The sequence below is a fragment of the Ciconia boyciana genome, chromosome 3 (genome assembly GCF_034638445.1).
Source record: "Ciconia boyciana chromosome 3, ASM3463844v1, whole genome shotgun sequence".
In the NCBI taxonomy this organism is placed as follows: domain Eukaryota; kingdom Metazoa; phylum Chordata; class Aves; order Ciconiiformes; family Ciconiidae; genus Ciconia; species Ciconia boyciana.
In genome coordinates this window covers 33,776,060-33,799,160 of record NC_132936.1, presented here as the reverse complement: position 1 = coordinate 33,799,160, position 23,101 = coordinate 33,776,060, and the positions used below count along the sequence as shown (strand labels likewise).

The window sequence follows — 23,101 nt, the reverse complement described above, 5'->3', positions numbered from 1 at the left end:
AGACCCAACTCCAGTGATATTAAAGAGCAAGTAGAAAAAATGATTGCAAATACTGAAACAACAGCTTAGCAGGTGAGCATGGAAGTAAGAGAGAGAATTTTGATGAGAACTGCACAAAAGAACAGAAAAGAGAAAAAGGAAAAAATATAAACATACTTTAGCAAGCTAAGGGAGAAACTACTGAAACAAAATAACATAGGTAATGAAAGAATTTACAGAAGCTATGTAAATGTAAAAAAACTTTTAACATATAAAGTAAGATCATTAGTTGCCCACAGAGAGCTAACTGTGCTGGTTTTGCCTCCAGTTATACAAATTATATCCTTTTAAAGTCAGTATTACGTTTCCTTGAAGTCATACTACTACTACAGTAATCAAACATTTTTCAAAAGCTGGGCAGATGGCCCACTCAGCAGCAAAGCATGGAAAATCTTTCAAAAAAGTTTTAAAAACTGTGCTTTAAACTTCACTGTGACAAGGAAATTAGCTACTCAGCTGGGGCTAGTTCTGACTAAGGAGAAAGTTGGGGAGACAAATCTAAGTAATCTGAAGTAGACAGTGTTTCGTTGAGAATGTAGGGAAAACAGGAGAAGGAGACAGCATCAGGACAAGTCCTTGCAGATGAGGGGATGGCTTGGAGAATCTGCTTTTGTGCAACTTACTACTACTGCTTGATCTTCTATCATTGTTATTTCATATCATCAAAAACAAAAATTCAAATTATAAATTCAGAAAATTCAAAATGGGATTTCAATACAAGTAATCCGCCTTCCTATAATCTTCAGTTTTGTAGTATACAAAAGTTACCATGGCTACTACTGACACGCCAAGCCACCAGATCCATAGTTAAGTTTTGCAGTCAGTAGAGCAATTTCTCTTTGAATGAGGAGCAGCTGAAGTAAGTGTTGGCAAAAACCATACAGGATGTTGCTACTGAAACAAACAGTTTATTCCCAAAAAGCAGATGAAACCAGCATACCCTACTTTTATAGTTATTTCACTTATTTAATAAATGAAAAAAAATTGTACCTTTACTTCTTCACACAATTCTGTAAGTCGAACTTCTACATCTATGTTTTCTGGAAAGATGAGAGGACATATCCATGAAAAATGTACTCTCCAAGTTGCAGAGTAAAAGCAATTATCTCACAAACCAATTTTAAAACGTAAAAAGAGCCCCATCAAATAAAACTTGAAGCTATATTAAGTACCACGATCAACTTTAAATCAAGTAAATTATAGACTCCCATTAAAATAATTTCTTACTCATTTCTGAGACTGAGGACAGAACGCAAATACCATTTTTCTACAGGTATGTTATCTACCTACTTTTCAAGCTACATGAATATAAATACAGTACTTTAATTGTCTGAGGAATTATATTTTAGTCAAATAAAACCGTGCGTTAATTTATCTTTCTCTCAATAGCTCAATGTTAAGAGCAAATCTGTATTCCATGGTATGGTAGCTTAAACTGGATCTGAACCCTGAATGACTTATTTATAAAGAAAACAGATTTATTCCTTCATGTAAGATGTTTTTCCTTGTTAATCATTCCTACCCTACTGAAGGAAACCTGATCAATTAAATAATAATTCAGGACTATGTTTTGATTTCCTTCTACATCTGAGGCACCAGTAACAAGGGAACAATTTATAAACCCTAAAATTGTCTGTAACAAATATTTGTGCTTAAATTCATTTTTGAAACACAGTATTAAGGAAAAAACCTGCAATGTTTCTTGAAAACATATACCAACAAAACATACCTTGAAACCCACAATAATAAATTTAGGATATGGATAATGGACATAGGTTTACAGAATGGCAACAGTGTGTTTACTCATCTTCAAATGATACCACCTAGATTTAGTAAGTATATACTGATTTTCAACTAATTGCATCCATTATACTTAGGTTTAAACTTAATGCCAAACAAATTAATTCACACAAAGTTCTGAGAAAATATGCAAATAACAGAAACACATGAAGTTCTCAGAAACAAGTTTAGAAATGTTTTTGAAAGAAACTACATACACCTATATTAGCTAAAAAGTACTTGATGATAATTATTCTGAAAATATATGAAAACAGTTTAAGATATGATACTACTTTTGGTGTGTCTGTGGCCAGACAAAATTTGTCATTAATGAAAAAATCAAATGGCTTCCTTAGGAGACACAATACTGATTATTCATCTTGTTTGTCACACTGCAATTGAGAATAGGCTTTGAACAATATTTAAAACTCTGAAGTCTAAAATCATTATGGAAAATCCCAAACTACAATGTTATATTAAAAAAAAAACAAAAAACAAAACACAGAATAGAGACAATACAAGGCAAAAGGAAATGAAATATTAACATTCTACAGCAGTAATGTTCACCCAGCAAATATCTGATGCAATTTTGCTGGCTCTGCTAAAAAACAGTTTTGTTTTCTTTTTAAAACAAAACCCAAATGCAGTTATAGATGATTAAGCTGCTGACCTACTATGAGACTGAACTGCCATTTTATTCTTTTCCCATCTCAAGCCTCGTTGTGCTTAAACAGCACTGTCGGCCTGATGCTGGACAAAAGACAAAGGGAGACACTTTCCAAAGGGAGAACTGGCCATTTAGATATAGACAAATGCACCTTAAGCTTTGAGAATGTCTTGTGTAGTGCTTGGAAGAATCAAGCCTTGAGATACCAGAAGCAACCTGAAAGTTTTCTCAGGAACAAAAGGTATTAGACTTTAACTATCTAAAAAATTGAGTCTGTGATGAATTAAATGAAACTATAATATTTAGCTATTTTATTTAAATGGTCACAACTCACTGAACTCTTCAGTAATTTTTGTTTAGTAAAACAGAACAACACTAAACCAAACAGTAAAAATTTCTCATTTTATTATCTATATTCAGCCTAGAAATAAGTAGCTCAATTCTGCAGAATTCATCAGAGTTCAACATACGTTCACGATGGCTGAATAGTGAAGTAGTGTTCCTGTTTACAAAAGAATATAATATTTTATATTATTAATAAAAATCTGAGGGGTTATATCACCTGCTTTGGAAACATACCTAGGTAGGCGTCTCTCTGGGTTCGTGGATATTTTCTTCTGAGAAGGCGTTCATAAAGGACCTGCATGCTGGCCTTGGCTAGTTATAGGGATTGCACACACATCACTAGTTACTACACTCCTTTTTTCATCTGTGATTTATTATTTGCCTTAAAGTTAGTAAAAAAGCTTATTGCTAGCCTAGCAATTAGTGCAGTTAGGTCAGTACATGAAAGCATATAATTTTAGTGTAGTTTCTAGGTTAGATATCACTCATGATATACATTAAGCTAGCATTTTTTATTTCCTAAGCCAAATAATACTTAAATGCTCAATTACAGTTATTGAGTCCAACAGTTGTCTGCACATGCTTCTGCAAAATCACTGTCTTGTGTTAAAATTATATGACAGAGCAATACCAAAGCAAACAGAAGAAACAAAATTAAAGAGATAATAATTTAATTTAAAACAAAAAAGTTACGATTCTGGGATTTAAACAGGACTTCAGATTCTCTTCTGCAAAGCCCATTTAAACTTCATACATAAAATCTCCACTATAAAACAGTTCATTTACTTTAAGAATTAAAAATAAATGCAAATGACAATTGTGTACTTTGTGAAGTCCAGAGAGCTTCAATTTCTTTATAGACATCACAGAAACACAGCTTTTTTTTTTTTTTTTTTTTACTCTTGATGGATTTTAGAAAAATTAGCATTAATGGTAGGCATTAGTTATTTTTCATGAGCAAAAGGTGAGTAATAGTAGCATAATTAATATTTACGTTATTAGTCCTTTTTGTTATACCAATTGTCCCAATCAATGTATATACAAAATAACTGAAATAAATGAAAAAAAGATTTACAAATAAGAAAATAAAGTAATTCTAGCAGAGACTTAAAAAATAACAAAAAAAACCCCCACAGGAAACAAACCATCAACAGAATATGTACAATGAATGTTAAATGTAAGTAGTAATAGTCTCTTCATATATTTATTTTGGGCATTACTGTTCAAGCCTGCATTCCTAAAGGTAAGCTAACTTACTCACAGAAATGACAAAAGGTCTGACTTAAGTTCCACTGAAGCTCATGAAAATGTTTTTGGTGACTTCAGTGAAGTTTGAAAGATACAACCCAACTCTGCAGCTCAATGGCTGGCTTTTTTCTATTCATATGTATTTTGTAGGCATGTTTTAGGGGAGTTGAAGATCGTATCTGAAAGATTTAAGTATCAAGATTTAGTTTAGGCCTGTGCTTACAACAACAATAGTGCCAACAGATTCTATTTGGGAAAAAGTACATTTTGTCCTTAAAAGGAAGACCAAGAGCTGAGTCATTCCTTTAATAGGGTGTTCCCCTCCATATCAAGATTAAGATAACTGACACAGAAATATTCTTTGCACCATAACTGTAGCAGTATTTTTTCTTCTATAAAGAAAAACCCTCAGTTTCTGGTATTTTTCTATGCACAGATTTGTAATGCACTCTCTCCCTCAAAAAAAAAAAAAATTCAAAAAATAGCTTTGTATTTTGTAATATACAAGTGAAACATTCTTTGTTTGAATCACTAATTGACCACATCACATTTTTAAAATAGCTTTCATATCTCAACTTCCAACCTTATTGTTTCATAATGCTTAGTTTTCACATTGGTAAAATGAAACAATACAAAATCAATAAATGCTGCCTACAATCAATGTAAATTCCAAAGAACTATTTTTTGGATTTAAATAGAACTTTACATGACTAAAAAGGTATATGCTTGATGAGGAAAAAGGCTAAATCATCCTTTATAATGCCAATGTATTTTCCTTTTTTACTTTCAACACTCTCCTAGTTCACAAGTTGAGGCTAGGCTCTCTAATATACCTGCATTCTACAGAAATGTAACGTACATTTCCATACATTACATTTCATGTAATATTTTCACAGTTACTTCTATCAACTGTAGTTACTAGAAGTCTTCATTGCCATAGAGCTTAAATTTCTTTCTATGAGACTGTCCTGTAAGAGTTTAATTTTAACTTTATTAAAGATATAGCTTTTCTGAAAGCATATTTTAACTACTCAGCTTTATAGAAATAGTTCTCGTCTATTCAGATCTTTTCCTAAGGTTAACTAAGTCTCTTTAAAAAGTTACACTACAAATCGAGTCAGCAGCAATTTCTTCTTGTAAGTCTTTTTCCAGATAAGTTTCCATTGTAATATTCTTCTCAAATCAAAGCTTACAGAGTTCAAATGTTTATAGAAATATAGAATGTTTCCTTATAACAAACAACCAAATGCAGCATGCTACTTGGATTAAGAGTTTCTCTAACTTTCTCACCACTAAACACAGTGATTTGAAATAACAGGGCAAATCAAGACCAACAAGAAAAAATATATCTGCATAAATTCAGGCTGTTATCTCCTCATTTTATTAGTAACTTGACAGTACTTATTTTTTTTTTTCTTGAGTTATTAAATTCCAGCTCAGTTTGAGCAAAAAGATTTTAGATATAAAAGATGTATGAAATTTATGCCAGTTTAGTCTAGAAGAGGGGTATTTTTAATAAACATCAACAGGAAAGTGATGCTTTTTATTAAATTCAACATACCCAGTTCAATTCGGTGAGAAGAGGGGAGCTCCTTTGTTATCATAATGAAATAGCTGTGTAACCCTTTGAAAGCAAGCAGCAAACTGGCACAAAGCGTATAGTGGAAATTATAGGCATGGCTGAGGAAAGACTCTGAAACGACAAAACTGCATCCCTAAAAAAAAAGATGAGACACATATTAATTTTGTACAGTAAATGAAGTGTTAACAGAATAACAAGACACATAAACTAACTACTTTCACAAACCTCATCCATATTTTTGTGATTTTCAATGGATTGTAATATCTTAAAAAAAAGGTTAAACACTAAATATTGTAAGCTTTCCATCTGCGTGTTCCTGAAGCATGTAACATAGCCTTTTAGAACAATTTTTCTCGTTTCCCATATCACGTGGCACACCGCAGTAAGTCTAACAAAGTTCATTCTTTATCAAGTAATATTTCTGCAGAAAAGATAAAATTGACACTGCCCAACAAAATAAAAAAAAAAGTTATACTGATATATTCTTACATCTGCTGATAGCTGTTTTGTGTAGTTATTGCCAAAGACCACACTTTCAAGAGAAGGAATCACAGAGTCCCTGTTCTGTGCTGGTGCATTCCTGTTCAACCATGTATTCTTCACTGGGCGAGGAAAACTGTAAAAAGCACAAATGAACTGATAATTTGAACATACTACGTGTCACAAATCTATCATAGTTAAAACAAATTCTTGATTTTTCTTGAAAAGCAGTAGAAACAAGGACTCTCAGTAATATCCTGGAAGTTCCTAGCATGGTGGGCTGCTGTTTTAAATCCCCTCAGGATGGCCCAGATACCTCTAGGTTTGTCTCTGGTGCTGTGCTAGGGGAGCAGTGCTTCTAAAGCAGTCTCAAAGCATATCTTGCCCAGTTGGAGAAATTTAAGAAATCATTACCCTCAACTGTTCTGTTGCCATCTCTCACCATGAAGGTCAGCAGACTCTGTGCCAGGAGATTGTGGAAGCTCTTCCTCATTATTTCCAATGCAAATCTCAACTAATTTAAACAATATTCCTGAAAGTTTAAGCCATATAGATAAATTTTGAACTGTAACAGGTAAGAGGCATTCACTTTCTGGCAACCTTGCTGTGGGGACTTTACCTCCTAAAAGTGAAGCAGTAGCAAGCAGTTGGAAAGCTGTCACACAAATTGCCATTGCTGTTCCTAAGGGATGCCTGACCTCTGCCTACTGAGGAGGAAAGCCCATCTTGAACCCCTGGGAGAACAGAACATCCTACAACAGTAGCCTTGCGAGGACACAGAGCTAGGAAAAATTAACGAAAAATGAATGAACGCAGGAAGTGGGGACTTTTAGATAAGGGGCAGAAATAAGCAATGACAGGTTAATAAAAAGTGTAGATTGTACAGGACTCCGAGGCTGTAACCAAGTGGAATTTATCTCCTCTCCTTCAAGGACAGTATTAATATTGGTTGTTCGCAAGAGGAACCTGGATGCTACTCTGAAAATGAAAACACTCAAAAAGTGACCCCCTAGGAAAGGAAGGGATGCCAATAATGTGAGCATGACCCGAACTGTCACCCCCAGGAAAGCCCAAAGGATGAAAAGGAGTGAAGTCTGCAATGTTCAGGTTTTTCAGAAAGAGGTGCTCCAGAAAAGCAAGCCGGATATGGATACAGCAATTATAAAGTATTTGCTAAGTATTACAATATGGGATAGCCCAGCTGAGCTAAAACACTGCAAATTTGAAAGTTTCTTCCTCTCCCCACCCCAAACTGATTTAAAGGACAACTTGGATCCTTAAAATTATTTTATGGACACCAGTAACATTCTACTCTAAAGATAACCAAAGCAGCATGGAAGTTGCTGTTTTGTTGCAATATCTCCTTACACAAGCTATATCAAGTTGAGGTTTAAAATTAAAGAGCATTATTGTATCATCACTTGAAAAGCCAGAAACAGAGGAAAAATTGTATGAAAACCATCAGATTTTCTGCAACCTTTTAAAAAGTCAGCAGGGACAAATACATTTTTGGCTGAAAATAGTAACAAAACCTGTTTTTCATTGTCTCACACTGAAGTGAAGTTCAACCCTACATCTAAGGATGAATATAGGGGAAACGCTTGAATTTCACTTGTGGTTCGGTGTGACAACTTACACTTTACATACATGCTGTTACTTTAAGTGTGTTATTTTATCAGATGAAGTCTTCAACAACAATACTAGCTTAAGATAATTCCCACCTCCTCACTGCTTGTTCCTCTCCCAAATAATGCTGTGCCATCCTTTCAGATGTGCCAGTTCAGTTACTATATAACCATGCCTAAAACACATCACCAAAACAATCCAACTTGGAGGGGAAAAAAAGAAAAAAAGCTAGTTGAATCCTCCAAACCAGCACAGTCCTACTGCACAGAACAGCTGTCTAACATACATAGACACATAGCTATCCATGATGTGAAGACAGGGACAAGCAGTGGGAATACCTTAAGTTAAAGGTTTGGACATTTATGACACAGCCTGAACTTGAATATGAAGAAACTTGGGGGAAGTAGCATGGAGTATTTGAAGACCATGAAAGAAGGCAAAGATAGATATGCTAAAGAAAAAGCTGTGTAAAGAACACTTCATATGTGTGACTGACTGTATGGCCCTTTTTCACACTTACTCTTGAGCTAGAGAAGCGAGGTAAACAGATTGCAAAGGGTGACACAAGTCAATGAAATAAAAAGGCTTCAGTAAAAATTAGGCAAAAGCTTTTTTAAAGAGAGAGTAAAATTCTCCAGTTCCATTTACTTTAGAAAATGGTAAATGTATCATTTGCAGACATCATTGCCATTACAGTAGTAACTGAAAACTGTGAAGATAGCTAACAGAAGATGCCCTATTTGTATTAATGGCACCTATTTCAGTCACTAACTAGAGTGAGCAGCAGATCTTCCCGATTAAGAAAATGTATAAATATTTATATGCATAAATATACATGTATAAATACAGATATTTATACACTCCTCTTCTCTGGTCTTGGGTATTATCTCTCTTCTACACTACATACTCTTACTTCTAAAAGAAACAAACTCAAAATTTGTTCCAGGTAACTTTGTAAACAAGAAGTTTCTCATCCCTCTGGGCCCTGAATTCCAAAATCATCATAAAGAAAACTGTATTAGCCATAGATTTAACTCCTTCTTAAGTATTCTATTTTTATAACATTTCCATTTGGACACTCAATAATTTATTTGCATTTTATTAACAAGAGTTTACCTTATCAATGGCTGATGCAGAGCAACCAAAGAAGCATGGACTATAACCGATACAACAGAAAGGTGGAAGTAATCAAACATAACATTGACATAATGATGAAGGCCCCGGTGTAAGTTAAAGTGCAACTTTAAAGTTCGGCTACTAATTGGCTGTAGTGTGCTCAGGTCATCTGGTCTAAAAAGAAATTAAAACAAAACAAAATACAATTAGAACGATCATATTTAAAGTGCAAGTTATTAATAACTGATGCAGATAGCAATTTAATATAGGTCTATACTTTAGAATGCAATGACATCTCCCCCAGGAAAAAAAATATGAAAAAAAAAATCAGAATGAGACAAACCAGTTATGAAATCTTAACAGACTTCAGAGTCAGATTTCTTTTTTACCCTCATATATGTCTACTATGAACACACTACATCTATATATAATACAGATTTAATCAGTTTAAAAAGTTAACATATATTGTTGCTTTAATAAAATCCTCTATATTTAAACTTACGAATAGTCTGTATCCGTGAAGTGTAGATCTAATGTTAGCAGAAAATTCATTTCATTAAGAGACTCCTCAATCTAAAAATAAATTGTAGAACCATGAAATCTTTTCAGGTCTCTTATTTATACCAATCCAAATTGTACATAATGAAGACTTAATTATCTGAATATAGTAAAGTTGCATGGCAGATTACCTTCCTCTCATCTAACAGCATTTTTATTTTGAAAATCATCACATCGTTCACAGAAACTTCCTCATTTTTGTAAAGAATCTGAAATGTTTTACTGCAAACTATATTGTCATGGATTGAAGCAGGAAAGGCAAGATCTGCACCTGAAAAGAGAAGCAAGTATTAATATAATTGGCCTAGAATCTGGAAACCCCCGAGCAGCTTATAAGTGGAACTATCATTCCTATCAGTTTCATGACCACTATTAAAACTGTAACACCAACAATATTAGCAGTTTCCATTTCAGTCAGCAGCTGCTGGAGTTCGAAGGAGTGCATTTTGTTTGAAAGAAATACTATATCAATATTTTTAATGTAATTTGCTTTTAATATAAGTTCTAGACTGAAGAATTTTTGCTTTGTTCCAAATTGGACTAAGACATTCTAGGCAACAAAAATTCTAATAAAAATCCTGAAATCTGTCTTGTTTCATCCAGCATTCATGTTGATTTGCAAGGTTTAACTACACTGAGAACTCTTAATCACCTACAGATGAGGCAGAGAGGCTAAATGACATATACCACTCCACTGAATTAATCAAGAACAGAGGTAGTTCGTTCTTTCCTTCCAAATCTTTGTGTACTACTCCGGCCAGATCAGTTCCAAGTGTATCACCTGAACCTTACATTTCTCATTCAATATGACACTTCTGCTTTCAGTCCAGAGGCTGCTCATCAAAAAGAGTTCAGAAAAGTGTGATAAATGGTCAAGGAATCCTTTGCCAAAAAAGCCTTAAAAGACTTGTAGAAGAAATGAGAAAGGGAATGGTTTAAAACAGTTACTGAGGAAGTATTTAGCAAGGGGTTATCACACAGGAGATATCGTGACGGGCGCTATCCTGTGAAACAACACGTAAAAGAAGATGGAACTTGGAAGAACAAAAGTAACAGAAATAGACACTTTCTTATTACTCGATAAGGCTCGATAACATTAACCACTTCCAGAACACAAAGTCCTAGAAATTGTGTAAATGGGAGTGCAAAACACTTTTTAACGTTCTTTTGATTCTTCTTAATAAATTACTTCAAAGGAATCCAGCAAAAATAAAAAAATCTGGAAAGTTTGCACTTTACAGGTTTGGGGTCTACAGGCCTCAGACAGAAAATCACTGTACCTGGCAAATATTCCCACTCTACAATCTTCATAACGTCTTAGTTCAACTTCCCTTCAGAAACTCGAAACAAGTAAAAATACTGGGTTTTGCTGAAGTGCTTTCATACATATCATCAATTTAGGTGTCCTGGACAAAATGCTGACAAAGGCTGAATCATTAAAGAGTAACTCCCCTATATATCATGCCACTTTCAGCTTATATCCATCCATGTCATCTGTTACAGGTGAAAGGCAGAGCGGGTATGGTTTCACATGACACGTAATCTGATATAACCACAAAGCATCAGTAAAAGGGATCTCCCACTTCAGTCTGATACAAAAGAAGTAACGGAGACACATGGCTGAGGTCCCACTTCCCATGCAGCGTCCAACTCTGAGTTACAGCCCTCAGTTCTGCTGACTTCAGTGTAACGTGAAACGGCACCCTCAGAAGTGAAAGAGAGGAGTCGAAGAGGAAAAGCTGACACCAGGAACAGGCTGAGCCACATTTACGTGGGGAGCAAGGTCTCACAAATGTGAAGTCAAGGCAGAACTACTATTTTTTAAGTCAACTATGCAATGACTGGCCAAGACTATTTCTAGGCTTCTATCCACACAAAAAGCCACCTCAGCTACTGAGGGGAAAAAATAGTGGGGAATTAATTTATTCTTGCATCGTAAAAACAGACATCTCATTCCTAATGTGCTTTTTTTTTTCTTCTTTTTTTTTCTTCCTGAAAACCAGCCATGAGTGCTGATAGAAGGAGGAATTCAGAACAGCCTCAAACCTGAAACAACCTCATACAGGCTAGAATTACATAAGTTTTTCTTTTAACTTGCTAGAGCATGACTACATCTCCCTTCAAATTACAAGAATGCCAGGAGACCTTCACAAGGCTGGAGCTAAAGCAAGTGGATTGCCGTATCACATCTGTAATGACACTCATCCTGGGTCCTGAGCAATTCTAGTCAACTACTAAAGGACATGGGAAATAGAAATGGAAAAAAAACTGGATTTAAATTATCATGGGACCTCATGAAGAGCTGGGAAGGGCTGGGCAAGGGGTAGAAGGAGATGCAAAGGAACAGGAAGAAGGGAAAACTGAGACTGTACATTTGACTTGGGGAAATAAAAGGAAGAGATAGATCAAACAGTCTGTGGGAGAGGTGCAAACACACAGCTAAGGTAAGAAAACTTGTGCATGTGACTTGTGCAGAGGCTAGGGAGAGCTAGATGTAGGTAAAATGACTTGGACTTGAGTGGCAAAAACCATGACACTGTCACAGGGAATAGGATTTAGAACAGGTAAGTATGAGGAAGACAGACCAAGGGATAGATAGAAAAGTATAGGAAGAAGTACCTGACCAACACAGGACATCATTCTCAAGAGTGAGAGTTGTGGGCTCCTGTCCAGCCTCCTCTGGTCAACAAGCAACAGACACTTTCAGACAGTGGGTCAGCCCTCTTAGTGCTAGTCCACAGGTAGCATAATAGCAGTTATTTTCTACAAATAACAGCAGTCTCAGTCACTGGCATCAGCTATTCCACCACCTTGAGCAGGGTGGCAGTGAGGTAGAGCTACAGCATCCAGCTCTGCTAAATTAAGCAAGCAGCTGAAACGAATGGAAGGCAGAGGTCCTCAGCAAGACCAAGCACAATCATATCCACAAGAAGGACAAACTAACACCCTTTCATTGACCAGCTTGTACCCTTCTCTCCACTTTGTTGTGGCACAAACATTACCAGTAACTACCTGATAAACCAAACTGAGACTGATCTAGAAAGGACCCCAGTTTTTGGGTTTGGAGGGGTTTGGCTTTTTGTGAAATGGCTGCTTGCCAGCTGAATGAGTTCCCCAGCTGAGCTCCTGGGCCAAATTAGACACTTGTGTCAACAGAGCACAGAGCAATATGAAGGCAAGAAGGAGTGGCCGGGCAAATAATGGGCTGATTTTTTTTTTTTTTTTTGACAGGACTGCTGATCTAAACTCACATCAAATTGCAGTCTTAATGTTTACATCCTTTATGCCTAGTAATGTGCGACAAGGTAGCTAACACATACGTCACAATTTCCTAAGAAGACTGCAGCTTTCTGAAAAAATAACGAAGGTCATTCTAAAATATACCATGAAGTGGAAAAACTTTTTTTTCAGTGATATTAAACATATCATTAAGTGACACTATTAAAAAAGTATTGTTTACTAAAGGATCAGTTTAGCAGAGCTAAATTCCCTAAACCATGCTAAACTTTGCCATTGAAGTGGAATAGTCTTGGTTCATAAGATTTATTTATTTATTTATTTCACACAAATCCAAGAAATATTCAGGAAGCATGACTAAAATTCCATATCTACATTGTTGGTCTACTCAGAGTTACTTTTAAAATAGCCTCAAAAATCCAGGTTTCAGTAATGTCGAATCACAATTTCTCAGACTATCGCAGGTTTTTCTTCCTTGCAATTCCAAGAATTCCACCTGACATTTGCAAACTTAATTCATATTTTTGCTTTTCACATTTTTACAACATGCTGAGATGTGGTCTTCACAGAATTAGGAGAGCACTAACAGGTTTCTCCAGGTTCAGTTTACCTGGACAAAGAAACTGAAAGCGAGTGCCAAGCTAAAAAAAAGAAAAAAAGATGAGGGAGTGGGTAATTCTGTTCAGGAGGTTAAATCAATTTTCAGCTTTGCCACCAGACAGCAAGAGAGCAAGTTTCAGTAAAAAATGGGCTTAGCAATCTGTATAAGAGTCTGTATCCGAAGTTCTCCACTACTTTGAGGATATCTACTTAAATGAGATATGCCCTTGGTCATCTTAGTCTGAGTCATGGAGAAGACTGAGCAGATCAGTGGAAAAAACAGAAGACACTAATATAAAGGAAACACCATGTTTTGCTACCAGCAAAGGGAATTAACAGAGGAAAAACAGTAACACAAATTCTGTAATAAACTTTTAAGTCTCATTGCTAAAAACAAGCTCATTTTTCAGCAGGTCATCACAAAAAAACTTACATTTTTATTGCGTTAATAACAACAAAATTAAAAACACTTTTATATTAGTTATAACAATGTAAGACAAAAAGCATGCTTTTGTCTTACTTAGTTATTTAGTAAATTACCTCATTTTGTCTTATTTAGTAAATGACCTCATTTACTAGATGTTTTTGCACTTACCAGTTGCATGTAACAAGCTAGCTTCTAATTTGTGTGGAATTCTTGGAGGAATTTTCATAGATGCACGAATCTGGTAAAAGCTAAAGCAAAAGACAGTGATTTGCAATACATACAGTACAGTACATCTCATTTACCATATACAGATACATACAACGACAAAGGCAGGAATGGAAAGTGGGAAGGAGGAACAGGGCAAGGAAGTCTATGACGCTTAAAACTGTCTTAGTTTGACTCTTCATCCTGTTGGGTTTTTTTCTTAATCATTAACCAGAGCGGCAGCCAAACACGTGAATAAAAGAAGGAAGCCTCAACACAGAGCTAGTCTTTCCATGCTGCACAGTGTTGGGGCAAATATTTATGGAGATACATGGTAAACTACACTGGAGAAGTGATATGAATGAAAAGTCAGGATTGTCAGCTACATTACAACTATCTCAGAAGGAACTACCATGTAGCACATCTACAGGACTGCTATAGCCAGTTCTGCCACTGAAGGAGCTATTTGTGAAAATGCAACACGTCTCCGCTGCCTCCCCACCCCAGGATCCTCAGAATACACATCAGACACTCTTCTACATTGATTGTGGCCACCAGATATTAAAAAGTGCAAATAAAGGGTCACACTAGGCAAAATATGACAGTACTTTCAGTGTTAAGACATAGTACTATTGCCTTTATGCCATCATAGGCAGAAACTACAGGCTGAAATCCTAAAATTAAAAAAACAACACAAAAGTCTTTGTTTTCTGGGTCTCTGCCCCCATCTTTAACCAGTTTTTAATCCTATTCAGCTCCATACCGTTTCCAGCTTTGATTTTCATCTATGAAATCCTTAATTGTCACCCATACTCATTTTATGGAAGTCTTTACATGACACAAGCACCCGTAAATACACTGAGATGACACGTTCTCTCCATCTCATCCCATTTCAGATCATTTATTTTTGTCTGAAGGGGTTAGCTTCAGCTCCTCAGTGAGCTTATGTGACCTACCACACAGCCCCACAAACACTAACACCAACAAAAGGGAGGGAGCAAGAACATTCACAAGTAGAGAGCAGGAAGACAAAACCACCTTTTTAGGCAGAAGCATGGTCTTAAATGCCCTTATGAGTATGCAATTTACCCTCTGTAATCTACTCACAGTGTAGACCCACTCACAGTCTTATGGCTCATTTTCATAATCCCCACTATCCAAATCCAACCTACTCTGTTGTGTTGTTCTGGTTTTGGCTTCTAACACTTCAACTAAAGCTGACCATCCAGAACTTTGCTAGCAACTGATGCAACCGTGTACTAGCCTAACAATCAACCAATAAAAAAATTCTTAATTTAATCCTTCCACAAAATTAAAAAGTCAACTTTAGTCTGGTCAAAACTGTATGTCAAAGAATGCTTTATAACAGAAGATACTTAATGAATGAGTGATATTGCTAGAGATGAGATGACAGCAAAATGATTCCTACCTTTTAAAAATGGAATAAAACTTAACCTATTAAAAACTAATAATTACGTATTTTGTTTTTAGAAACCCACAGGTCAAATATGATTCCCTATACACTTCTTAACTGGTTCATAAATAGTAAATGAACTCATTTTGTATTGGATTAAAAAAACCAACAAAACAACATTAAGCTTTCACAGTTGTCTTCTCCAAGAGTGTAAGGAATTGAGGAGATTAAGAGAGCCCTCTCAACATTAATCCAGGAGGGTGCAATCTAGTACACTGATGTACTCCTTTTCTCTGGGTCAGATGTGACTTCCATCATTCAATTAGTTATTCATTTCACCTATACTGAGGACACATGATACATTATAATATGTATTAGCCTCAGCAAGGAGATACTTTCCACCAGCCTCAGTTTCACACTGTCATTTCTGGATCCACAGTAAACACTTCTCAAGAGCCTGACACTCTACCACTACAAGCTGCATCTTCACATGATCCAAATGACTAGCCTGTCATGGCAGAGCATACTGCTTGTTACTTCAGGTATTAAGAAAAGAATGCAGTACCATTGGTATGGTTTACATTAAATATTATGTCTCAGGAGTTCAGAGACATGCCAGATATTTTACTTCACCTCACCCTAACCTTCTACTAAACTGGGTCGCTTTATTAGACTTTAAAATATCCAAAATCTACATCATTCTCAGTTCACGTTTAGAACCACATGACAGCTCTACAGAGCATAAATTTAACTAAGGCTTAACAACTTTACCGAATGTGGATACATCAATGAATTAGGACTGTAACAAGGTAAAATGAAAGGCAAAGGCAAAATAAAAACTGCACCGAACAGAAAAAAGGTGCAATGTGATATTCCTATTACTTAATGCAGTAAGGCTCGTTTGCCCTAAAGATGCTATTAAGGGACTGTTTACAATCTGGGCCTCAAAGAAAGCAATCGATAGAATTGTTCATGCTTAGAATGTAATTTGTGAAACCAAAAGGCTGTTAGGACATCCTTCCTTGTCCTATTATTACTTGCTAGCAATTAATCAAAAGCAGATTGTTCTACCCTTTATCCAGTAAACCCTTTACCTGCCCGATATATTTTAACTTCAGTTAATGGGGAGATGAAGGTGATTGTTTGCTTGTTTGAGACAGGTGGCTTTGATTTTCAGCAGATTTATACTTTAAGCAGTTTATAACATAAAACATTCACCTGTTAATCTGAGTAATAAAATCCTGTAGGAGTTCAGCTCAGGGCAAACATGTAAACATTAATTCAAAATCTTGTGTCTAGGTCTTTGAAACAATTATTCAACTGCATCACGACATTTAAATAAGAAAACCAACCTCCTACACAGTATTTACCCAAATTATTCACTGTCATTCATCTTCAAATGCCATATATATTAAGAATCTATCTGCAAATGAAGAGCTATGATACTGAAACAGGGTACTTTATTCACAAAGGAATTAGATTTGTAATACATAAAACAAGGAAATGCTTTCTAAAGTTAAGATACACATTCCTCATTTGACAGCAAATTTTAAAAGAAATGTCAAAAAAAAAAAATGCATCAAGCCTTGTTACTCTCCTCCCCCCAAGCCCTGCCTTCCTCATCTTCCTTCCATCTCTGGTTCAACTCATTAATAAATTTGTGTCGCAATGCTTCCTTTTCTATTTTAAAAAACCAAAACAAAACCAAGTCACTTTCAACTATTTCCCAGCTGTACCATAAACACTGCTTAGTTCTCATATACAGAACAACTGACCCATAAACCTGATCTATTCTATTGTACCTGCTTGCGCCTCCATATAACAATTCAGTATCAAGGACTTGTTACTCACCTATCACATTCAATTATCCCAAATATCCTTAAAATACTCTGTAAACAAGATCTGAATACAATCAACTCTCCATTATCTTACATAATGAGAGAATGAAGGTATCCCGGGTAGTGGAAAATCCCAGACAATAACAATGCTACCAAACATGCCACCAATGGTACAGCAAATGTGCCCAAACAGGTGAAGTAGCTTGAGTCTACCAAAGCTTTCAAAGCCCAGTCCAGCATCTTCCAAGAGGTGGCATGTGCAGACCTAATCAGGCAGTTGCAGGCTTAGTACTAAAACTTTTCAGAGTGTATAACAGTTTGGGTCCATCAGTGTGTATATACTAAAACACCTTCCTGAAGTCCACAGGGATGGAGAACATGGTACGAACATTTCAGTGGCATGGCCTGTGATAAAGCAAGTCAGTAAGATTCACATGCCCAACCTCGGTACAGTGCATTTTCTCTGACACACACCTGTAGTCCCAGAAACGTGACAGAGGAATACTTGAACTGACCCTGCACCAGTTTGGCTTCTTCTCAAGTCCTGACTCTGATGGCAACCTGGAAAAAATGCCTTACTGATAATAGAGACAGGGGCTCTATGTTAAGTTCAAGATTTATGTAAAACTGTTTTCCAAAGTAGAAATATTAAAAAAAGAAAATAGATGAAGCTTTCCAATTAGCATTAAGGTTCCAGAAAAGTACTGGGGTTCTTAAAGCTTAGACTAGTAGTGATTTTTTGTGAAGATTTTTGAAGAATAATTTGAAAAATTCTGTGTTATAACCTGTCCCTTAATCTCTCTTTTGACTGCATTAAATGAGGAAAACACCATTTTCAGATTATTAAAGGTTGCAATTTTTAGATAACAAAGAAGTCAGAAATATTTTGACGAAGATGCTTTAAAGCTACTCTCCCTGTTTTGAAGAAAAGAATCAATGGTATTCAGAGAGGTGGTACACTGTAAGAACACACATTATCACCCAGGAAAACAGCAGCATCCATCAATGTAAGGACCTTTAGCTACCTTTTGCTCTATTAGCTGAAGCAGAATAGCTGATTATTTCACTAAACAGAGAATAAAACAACAGAAATATCACCAAGAACTGTAATTTACAACAAGATGAAAAAATGCACTAAAAAATGGATCAGAAGCAAGAACCCGATATGTAGTAGTTGCTAAATTACCCTGATAGATTATGCCATGATGTTTAGAACCACCACCTGATAATTCAGCAAGATGCATTTGGATCATCTTTGATGATACAACTACGGTTTGGCATTTTAAAAGCCTAGGCTACAACGGCAGCTAATGAAGTAGTCTTAACGTGAGTCACTACAGTATGGGCAGTGCAGGGAACAGATTTGGGATGAACAGCAGACTGACAGTTGGATGAAGGTCTGACACCACACAAAGAAAAGATTTTGAGTGAGTCTTTAGCACCATTTTGTCAAGACAATGATCACGTTACAACTGCTTGACCTTCATGTTGCTGATGTAAGAGTGATTTGAAGGTCAGTCTCCAAAGGGAGACTGAACAAACTGAGACTTAAGGATACTTAAGCATTGGAACGGATTGTCTGGATAAGTTGTGGAATCTCCACCCATGGAGGCTTTCAAGACCTGAGGGGACAGGCTCCAAGCAACATGGTTTGGATCGAGTGCTGACCCTGCTTTCAAGCATGGGAGTGGACTATATGACATGCTACTATCCCTTCCACCCTGAATCAGTCTATGATCCCAGAGGTTAAAGGAAACCTATAACAGGGTTCAGCAATTTACCACATGCTGACCGAAAGGCAACCCAGCAAGAAGTGCATATGGTTGGGAGCTGATATGCAAAACAAGTTGGAGACACATCTGCGAATAGAACATATCCCAGCTCCTGGCTTTCCCGAGTCTAAATTCAGGAAGGCATTCCTCCATGTACACAGGCAAGATTCTTCTCAACAGCTGATGTGCTTGCTTCTCTGAAAGGCAGCATCTTTCAGTTCCTATTAAATTTCTAATGTCATAGACTTGAGCAAAAAAAAGACAATCTACACCACTAGCTCTGAAAATTTGCCAACCTCTCCCTTCTCTAAATGCTTCCAGCATTTACCTCTACTTATCTTGGCCACAGACATGAGATTGAGGATGAACACCAGATCTCTTGCTCTGGTTGCACTGCTTAAAAGCTTTGTCCTGAAACAGTTCCACATCCATCCCCCAAGAGGTACCTTTGCATTTGCTTCACAATGCGCGAGTTAGCCTAAATATTTGAGATGTTTACTGAGACAGCATACACAAGCAAAGCCAAAGTCACCAATGGAGAGCTTATAAATATCGAGATTTCTGCCAACCCCAGTATATGCAGTCTTTCTTGAGTAAATAAATGTGTGTACTTGCTGATGTCGATTTATCTCATTTGTTCCTCAGTATAATCATATGAAAATCCATAACGACACTATTAAAAGGTTCAAGGATATCCGGAGCTTAGTGTCCTTACTACAGATCTTGTAGGAAAAGATCTTCTGAAAAAGGTAGTTAGAATTACTGCTCTCCTGTAGGCAGAGGAGACCTCTACTGACCATCCTGTATCAAGGATTAAATCTTTTCCATCGAGCTGCATTAAAATCTTGAAGATTCAAAGTCTGACATGTGCCAGAAAATGCTCTCTCACACAGGAAAACTGACAGGTTTCTTTTTTCACTGCGATCATCATTTAGATGGGCGTAAGTAAGTTTTTTCCATCACATTTGTTGAAAAACTTCATTTATAATCTGAGCAAGAAGTAGGTTTAGCAATAACCAGAATGTATCTTGCTACCAACAAAAAAAGGAAATGTAGGAAGTAACGGTTATTTGACTTTTAAATGCTCTCACATGGAACCACAGGCAGTAATGTGTGCAAATGCAGTCATAAAGGACAACCATTATTAAAAAAAAAATAATCTCATGCATAAAAAAAAGTGTATGTGCTTTTACAGAGATAGCTGCATGAGCATTTACTTGAAAAACAACTTACTTTGCCAGCTAAAGTACATTCCAAGTATGTCCTGAAAAAGCTTCAAAATACAATTCATCATTGAGGTGAAACTTTTTTGCAGTTCCCCTCGCCAGGCAGAGGAAAGGCAGAAGTGTGCATGGCAGAGTCCGACTCTTCCTCTTCTGGGAATGCCAGTGCGCTCACTGACCACTTAAATGCGCTCCATCACATTAACATGAGCAAGCATTGAACATCCTGACTGCAAAATTCACATGCACATTGGGTCACCTGCAGGGCAGCTTCTAAATTTATCAGTTCACCAAACGAAGGAACAGCTGTGATCCTGCATATACAAAACCTCAGGAGAGCTCTTGGGATCTACTGAATGCAAGGCCCCTTTGAAAACACACTCTGCACTGCAGACTACAACTAAGATTTCTCTCCTTCTCCTTTTTCCAAGGTGACAGAGCAGTGGCTCAGGCAAGCATGCTTCATTTGGCACATGGGGAAACGGAGCTGGGGATGCAGCACTGCTTTGTAAATACAGAATGTGGCACCGAAATGAGGAACTGTGAGAAAAATGGACAGAGGAGAGAGTCTCCTGAGGAACAGGCATCTCTGGAAGCAGCAATGTCGTAATGGCTGCGTCAGACTGACTAGCAGAGCTGTGTCTTCTATAGATCTTTGACAGATCACACCTCTTCCCACAGAAGCAAACCTGCACCAACAGAAAGTCCTGCTGCGGTGAGAGGCTGAGTCAGCAAAATATTGAAAGAATCCAACAACAAGAGAGAATGTTCTTTTACTTCTGTTCAACATCCCTCTGTCCTACAAGCTAAGCCCCTTGCTACTACAGAGACCCTACATTACTAATTCTTTCACGGATTTATAAAAATCCATCTTAAAAGCATTAAAGACATTTAGCATTTCACACAACCAGTCACAAGCCTCTACCGACAAATGCCAGCATACACACATTTTTCAAGGCAATCCGAGTATGCTTCTGATGTTTAAAGCATTTCAAATGATCTTGGAACACAAATACTCCATTTAAAATATTACCACAAATTCGTCAGAATTGTTTGGTAACCTCATAGGTATTCTGCAAAAAGGCAATCTAGGCAAAGGCCCGCAAATAAGCGGCAAAGAGGAAAATCAGAAAGGCAGTAAAATAAGGTGTAAGGGAACAGAAATAAGAGAATACAAAAAGACACCGAATAAAGCACAGGCAATGAAATGCTGATTCTCAAAGTGACAAATGTAAAAAGAGAAGAGAATTGGTTAGACTTATTCCTTAATTTTCCCCACCAGGAGAAATGCACAGGCATCTATAAAAATTTAATCCTACCAAACCCACCTGTGGTCCACAGACTACCAAATGGCCACCAAACTAGTTACAGGGCTTATCTAGACAGGGAATTATTTAATACAAGTATAGAACACACAAAATATTCTTATCTTACAATCACTTTGTAATAAGTACTTCTAATATGGACCAATATGAGATTATACTCTGCTATAATTGTGCGATTTATCTCATTTAACAAATTCTAATTCAGATACTTGAGCAGCAGGAAAATTATGTTGCCCAAAAGACTTTGTTTAAAATCTTTTATCAGTCCCTTCTATGAAAAATCCAGGTATTTCACAGCTGGCTAACGCATTTTTATTAAGATAAATAAAACAAAGGGCAAACTTACAGGAAATAGATAAAAGGTTCCCATTTATCTGAAAGCAAGTTTCCTTTTAAAAAGTACTTTAAAAAAAAAGTACCTCACATGTCCATGGCACACATTATTTGTGACAATTAAAGATACATACAAACAAAACAGTTATTAGACCAATACTTTGATAACAATTATTTGGGAGACTAATACCTCAAGTAAGTCACAGCAGCTTGTTATGAAACAGGATTAAATACATAAGACAGGAGAGAGGGGAAAGTAAATGCAGCTGGGGATTTTGCCTTATTATTACAAAAGCCTTTTCTCCATGTTCCTACCACAGGCACACTTGGGCAGAATTCCTGCAGCGGTTATGAACATTTATTTAAAAACCTGAAAGGGGAATACTCTCAAGTAAGTATTGCTTTTTTAAAGAGGCATATAAAAATACAATACTAGATTAGCTCTTATTTAATCAAATAAATCTTAACTTATATTAGTCTATGGTTATAATTTTAGTTCCTCTTTTATTTCCTGTTATTACTGAAGGGAACAAGAAAGAAATCATACTAAATTACCTTGCATCTTTAAATTATAACAGCTCCATGAAGCTCATCTTCAGGGTTAATGATTTCCCGTATTCCCTTATAAGACAACTTCCTAACTCAATTTATTTAGCTTGAAAGTATTTTTCATTTGACTTTTTGATTCAGCATACTAGCCTTGCAAATGACATATCACAAGTGTTTAACCACTGAGCAGCTTGAACATTCAGTTTTCCGGGGACAAAGGCATGGGATGTTGGCTTTTCCTGGTAACCAGGGTCACAATTTCTCAAAGTTTCACCCCTTGCAAACAGGCAGCAGTTTTTACTCAGACACATCATAACATGTGAATTTTGAAATCAAGGTTTAGCAAACACAACAGATGGGAGACCAGAAGACAAGTCTGACAACTCGTTTTCTGGCATTTACTGGTCTTTCAAATTTTTTAAGTTTTGCAGCTGTGCAATTCTGTTCCTCTCATCTGTCAGTAATCAAGTATACAAGCCTTTCAGTTCACTTTGCAGCTTATTTTAATGAAAGGCAATCTCTGTTTTAATAGCAAATACAACATACATTTAACCAGAGATGGAAATTCAGGGACCACAAAGAAAACTGTTGCAAAATTCATTACAAAAAAGCCCATGCGAACTGTTGTGTTTTACGTAAGATACATCACATAAAGGTCATCACTCTTATCCCTTACCAACATCTTCATCTTTTCCTCTGTAGAAAGCTACATCATTCAAGAAGTCACATTAGCTCCTCT

General features: G+C 36.4%; 1 protein-coding gene across 6 annotated transcripts in view; it reads right to left on the bottom strand.

Annotated features, from left to right (window-relative positions):
- FAM135A (family with sequence similarity 135 member A) overlaps positions 1-23,101 on the bottom strand; it is a 93,660-nt gene that overhangs the window by 38,987 nt on the left and 31,572 nt on the right. For all 6 annotated transcript variants that reach the window (XR_012041358.1, XM_072855259.1, XM_072855258.1 and 3 more), the window contains 8 exons: positions 13,873-13,952; positions 9,572-9,711; positions 9,385-9,455; positions 8,883-9,056; positions 6,150-6,276; positions 5,640-5,793; positions 3,065-3,142; positions 1,030-1,079 (listed from right to left, as the gene is read on the bottom strand). Coding sequence is in view for 5 of the 6 variants with exons in the window: in XM_072855259.1 (XP_072711360.1) it covers positions 1,030-1,079; positions 3,065-3,142; positions 5,640-5,793; positions 6,150-6,276; positions 8,883-9,056; positions 9,385-9,455; positions 9,572-9,711; positions 13,873-13,952 (874 nt within the window). In the remaining variant the exon portion in view is untranslated. The remainder of the gene's footprint in view (positions 1-1,029; positions 1,080-3,064; positions 3,143-5,639; positions 5,794-6,149; positions 6,277-8,882; positions 9,057-9,384; positions 9,456-9,571; positions 9,712-13,872; positions 13,953-23,101) is intronic.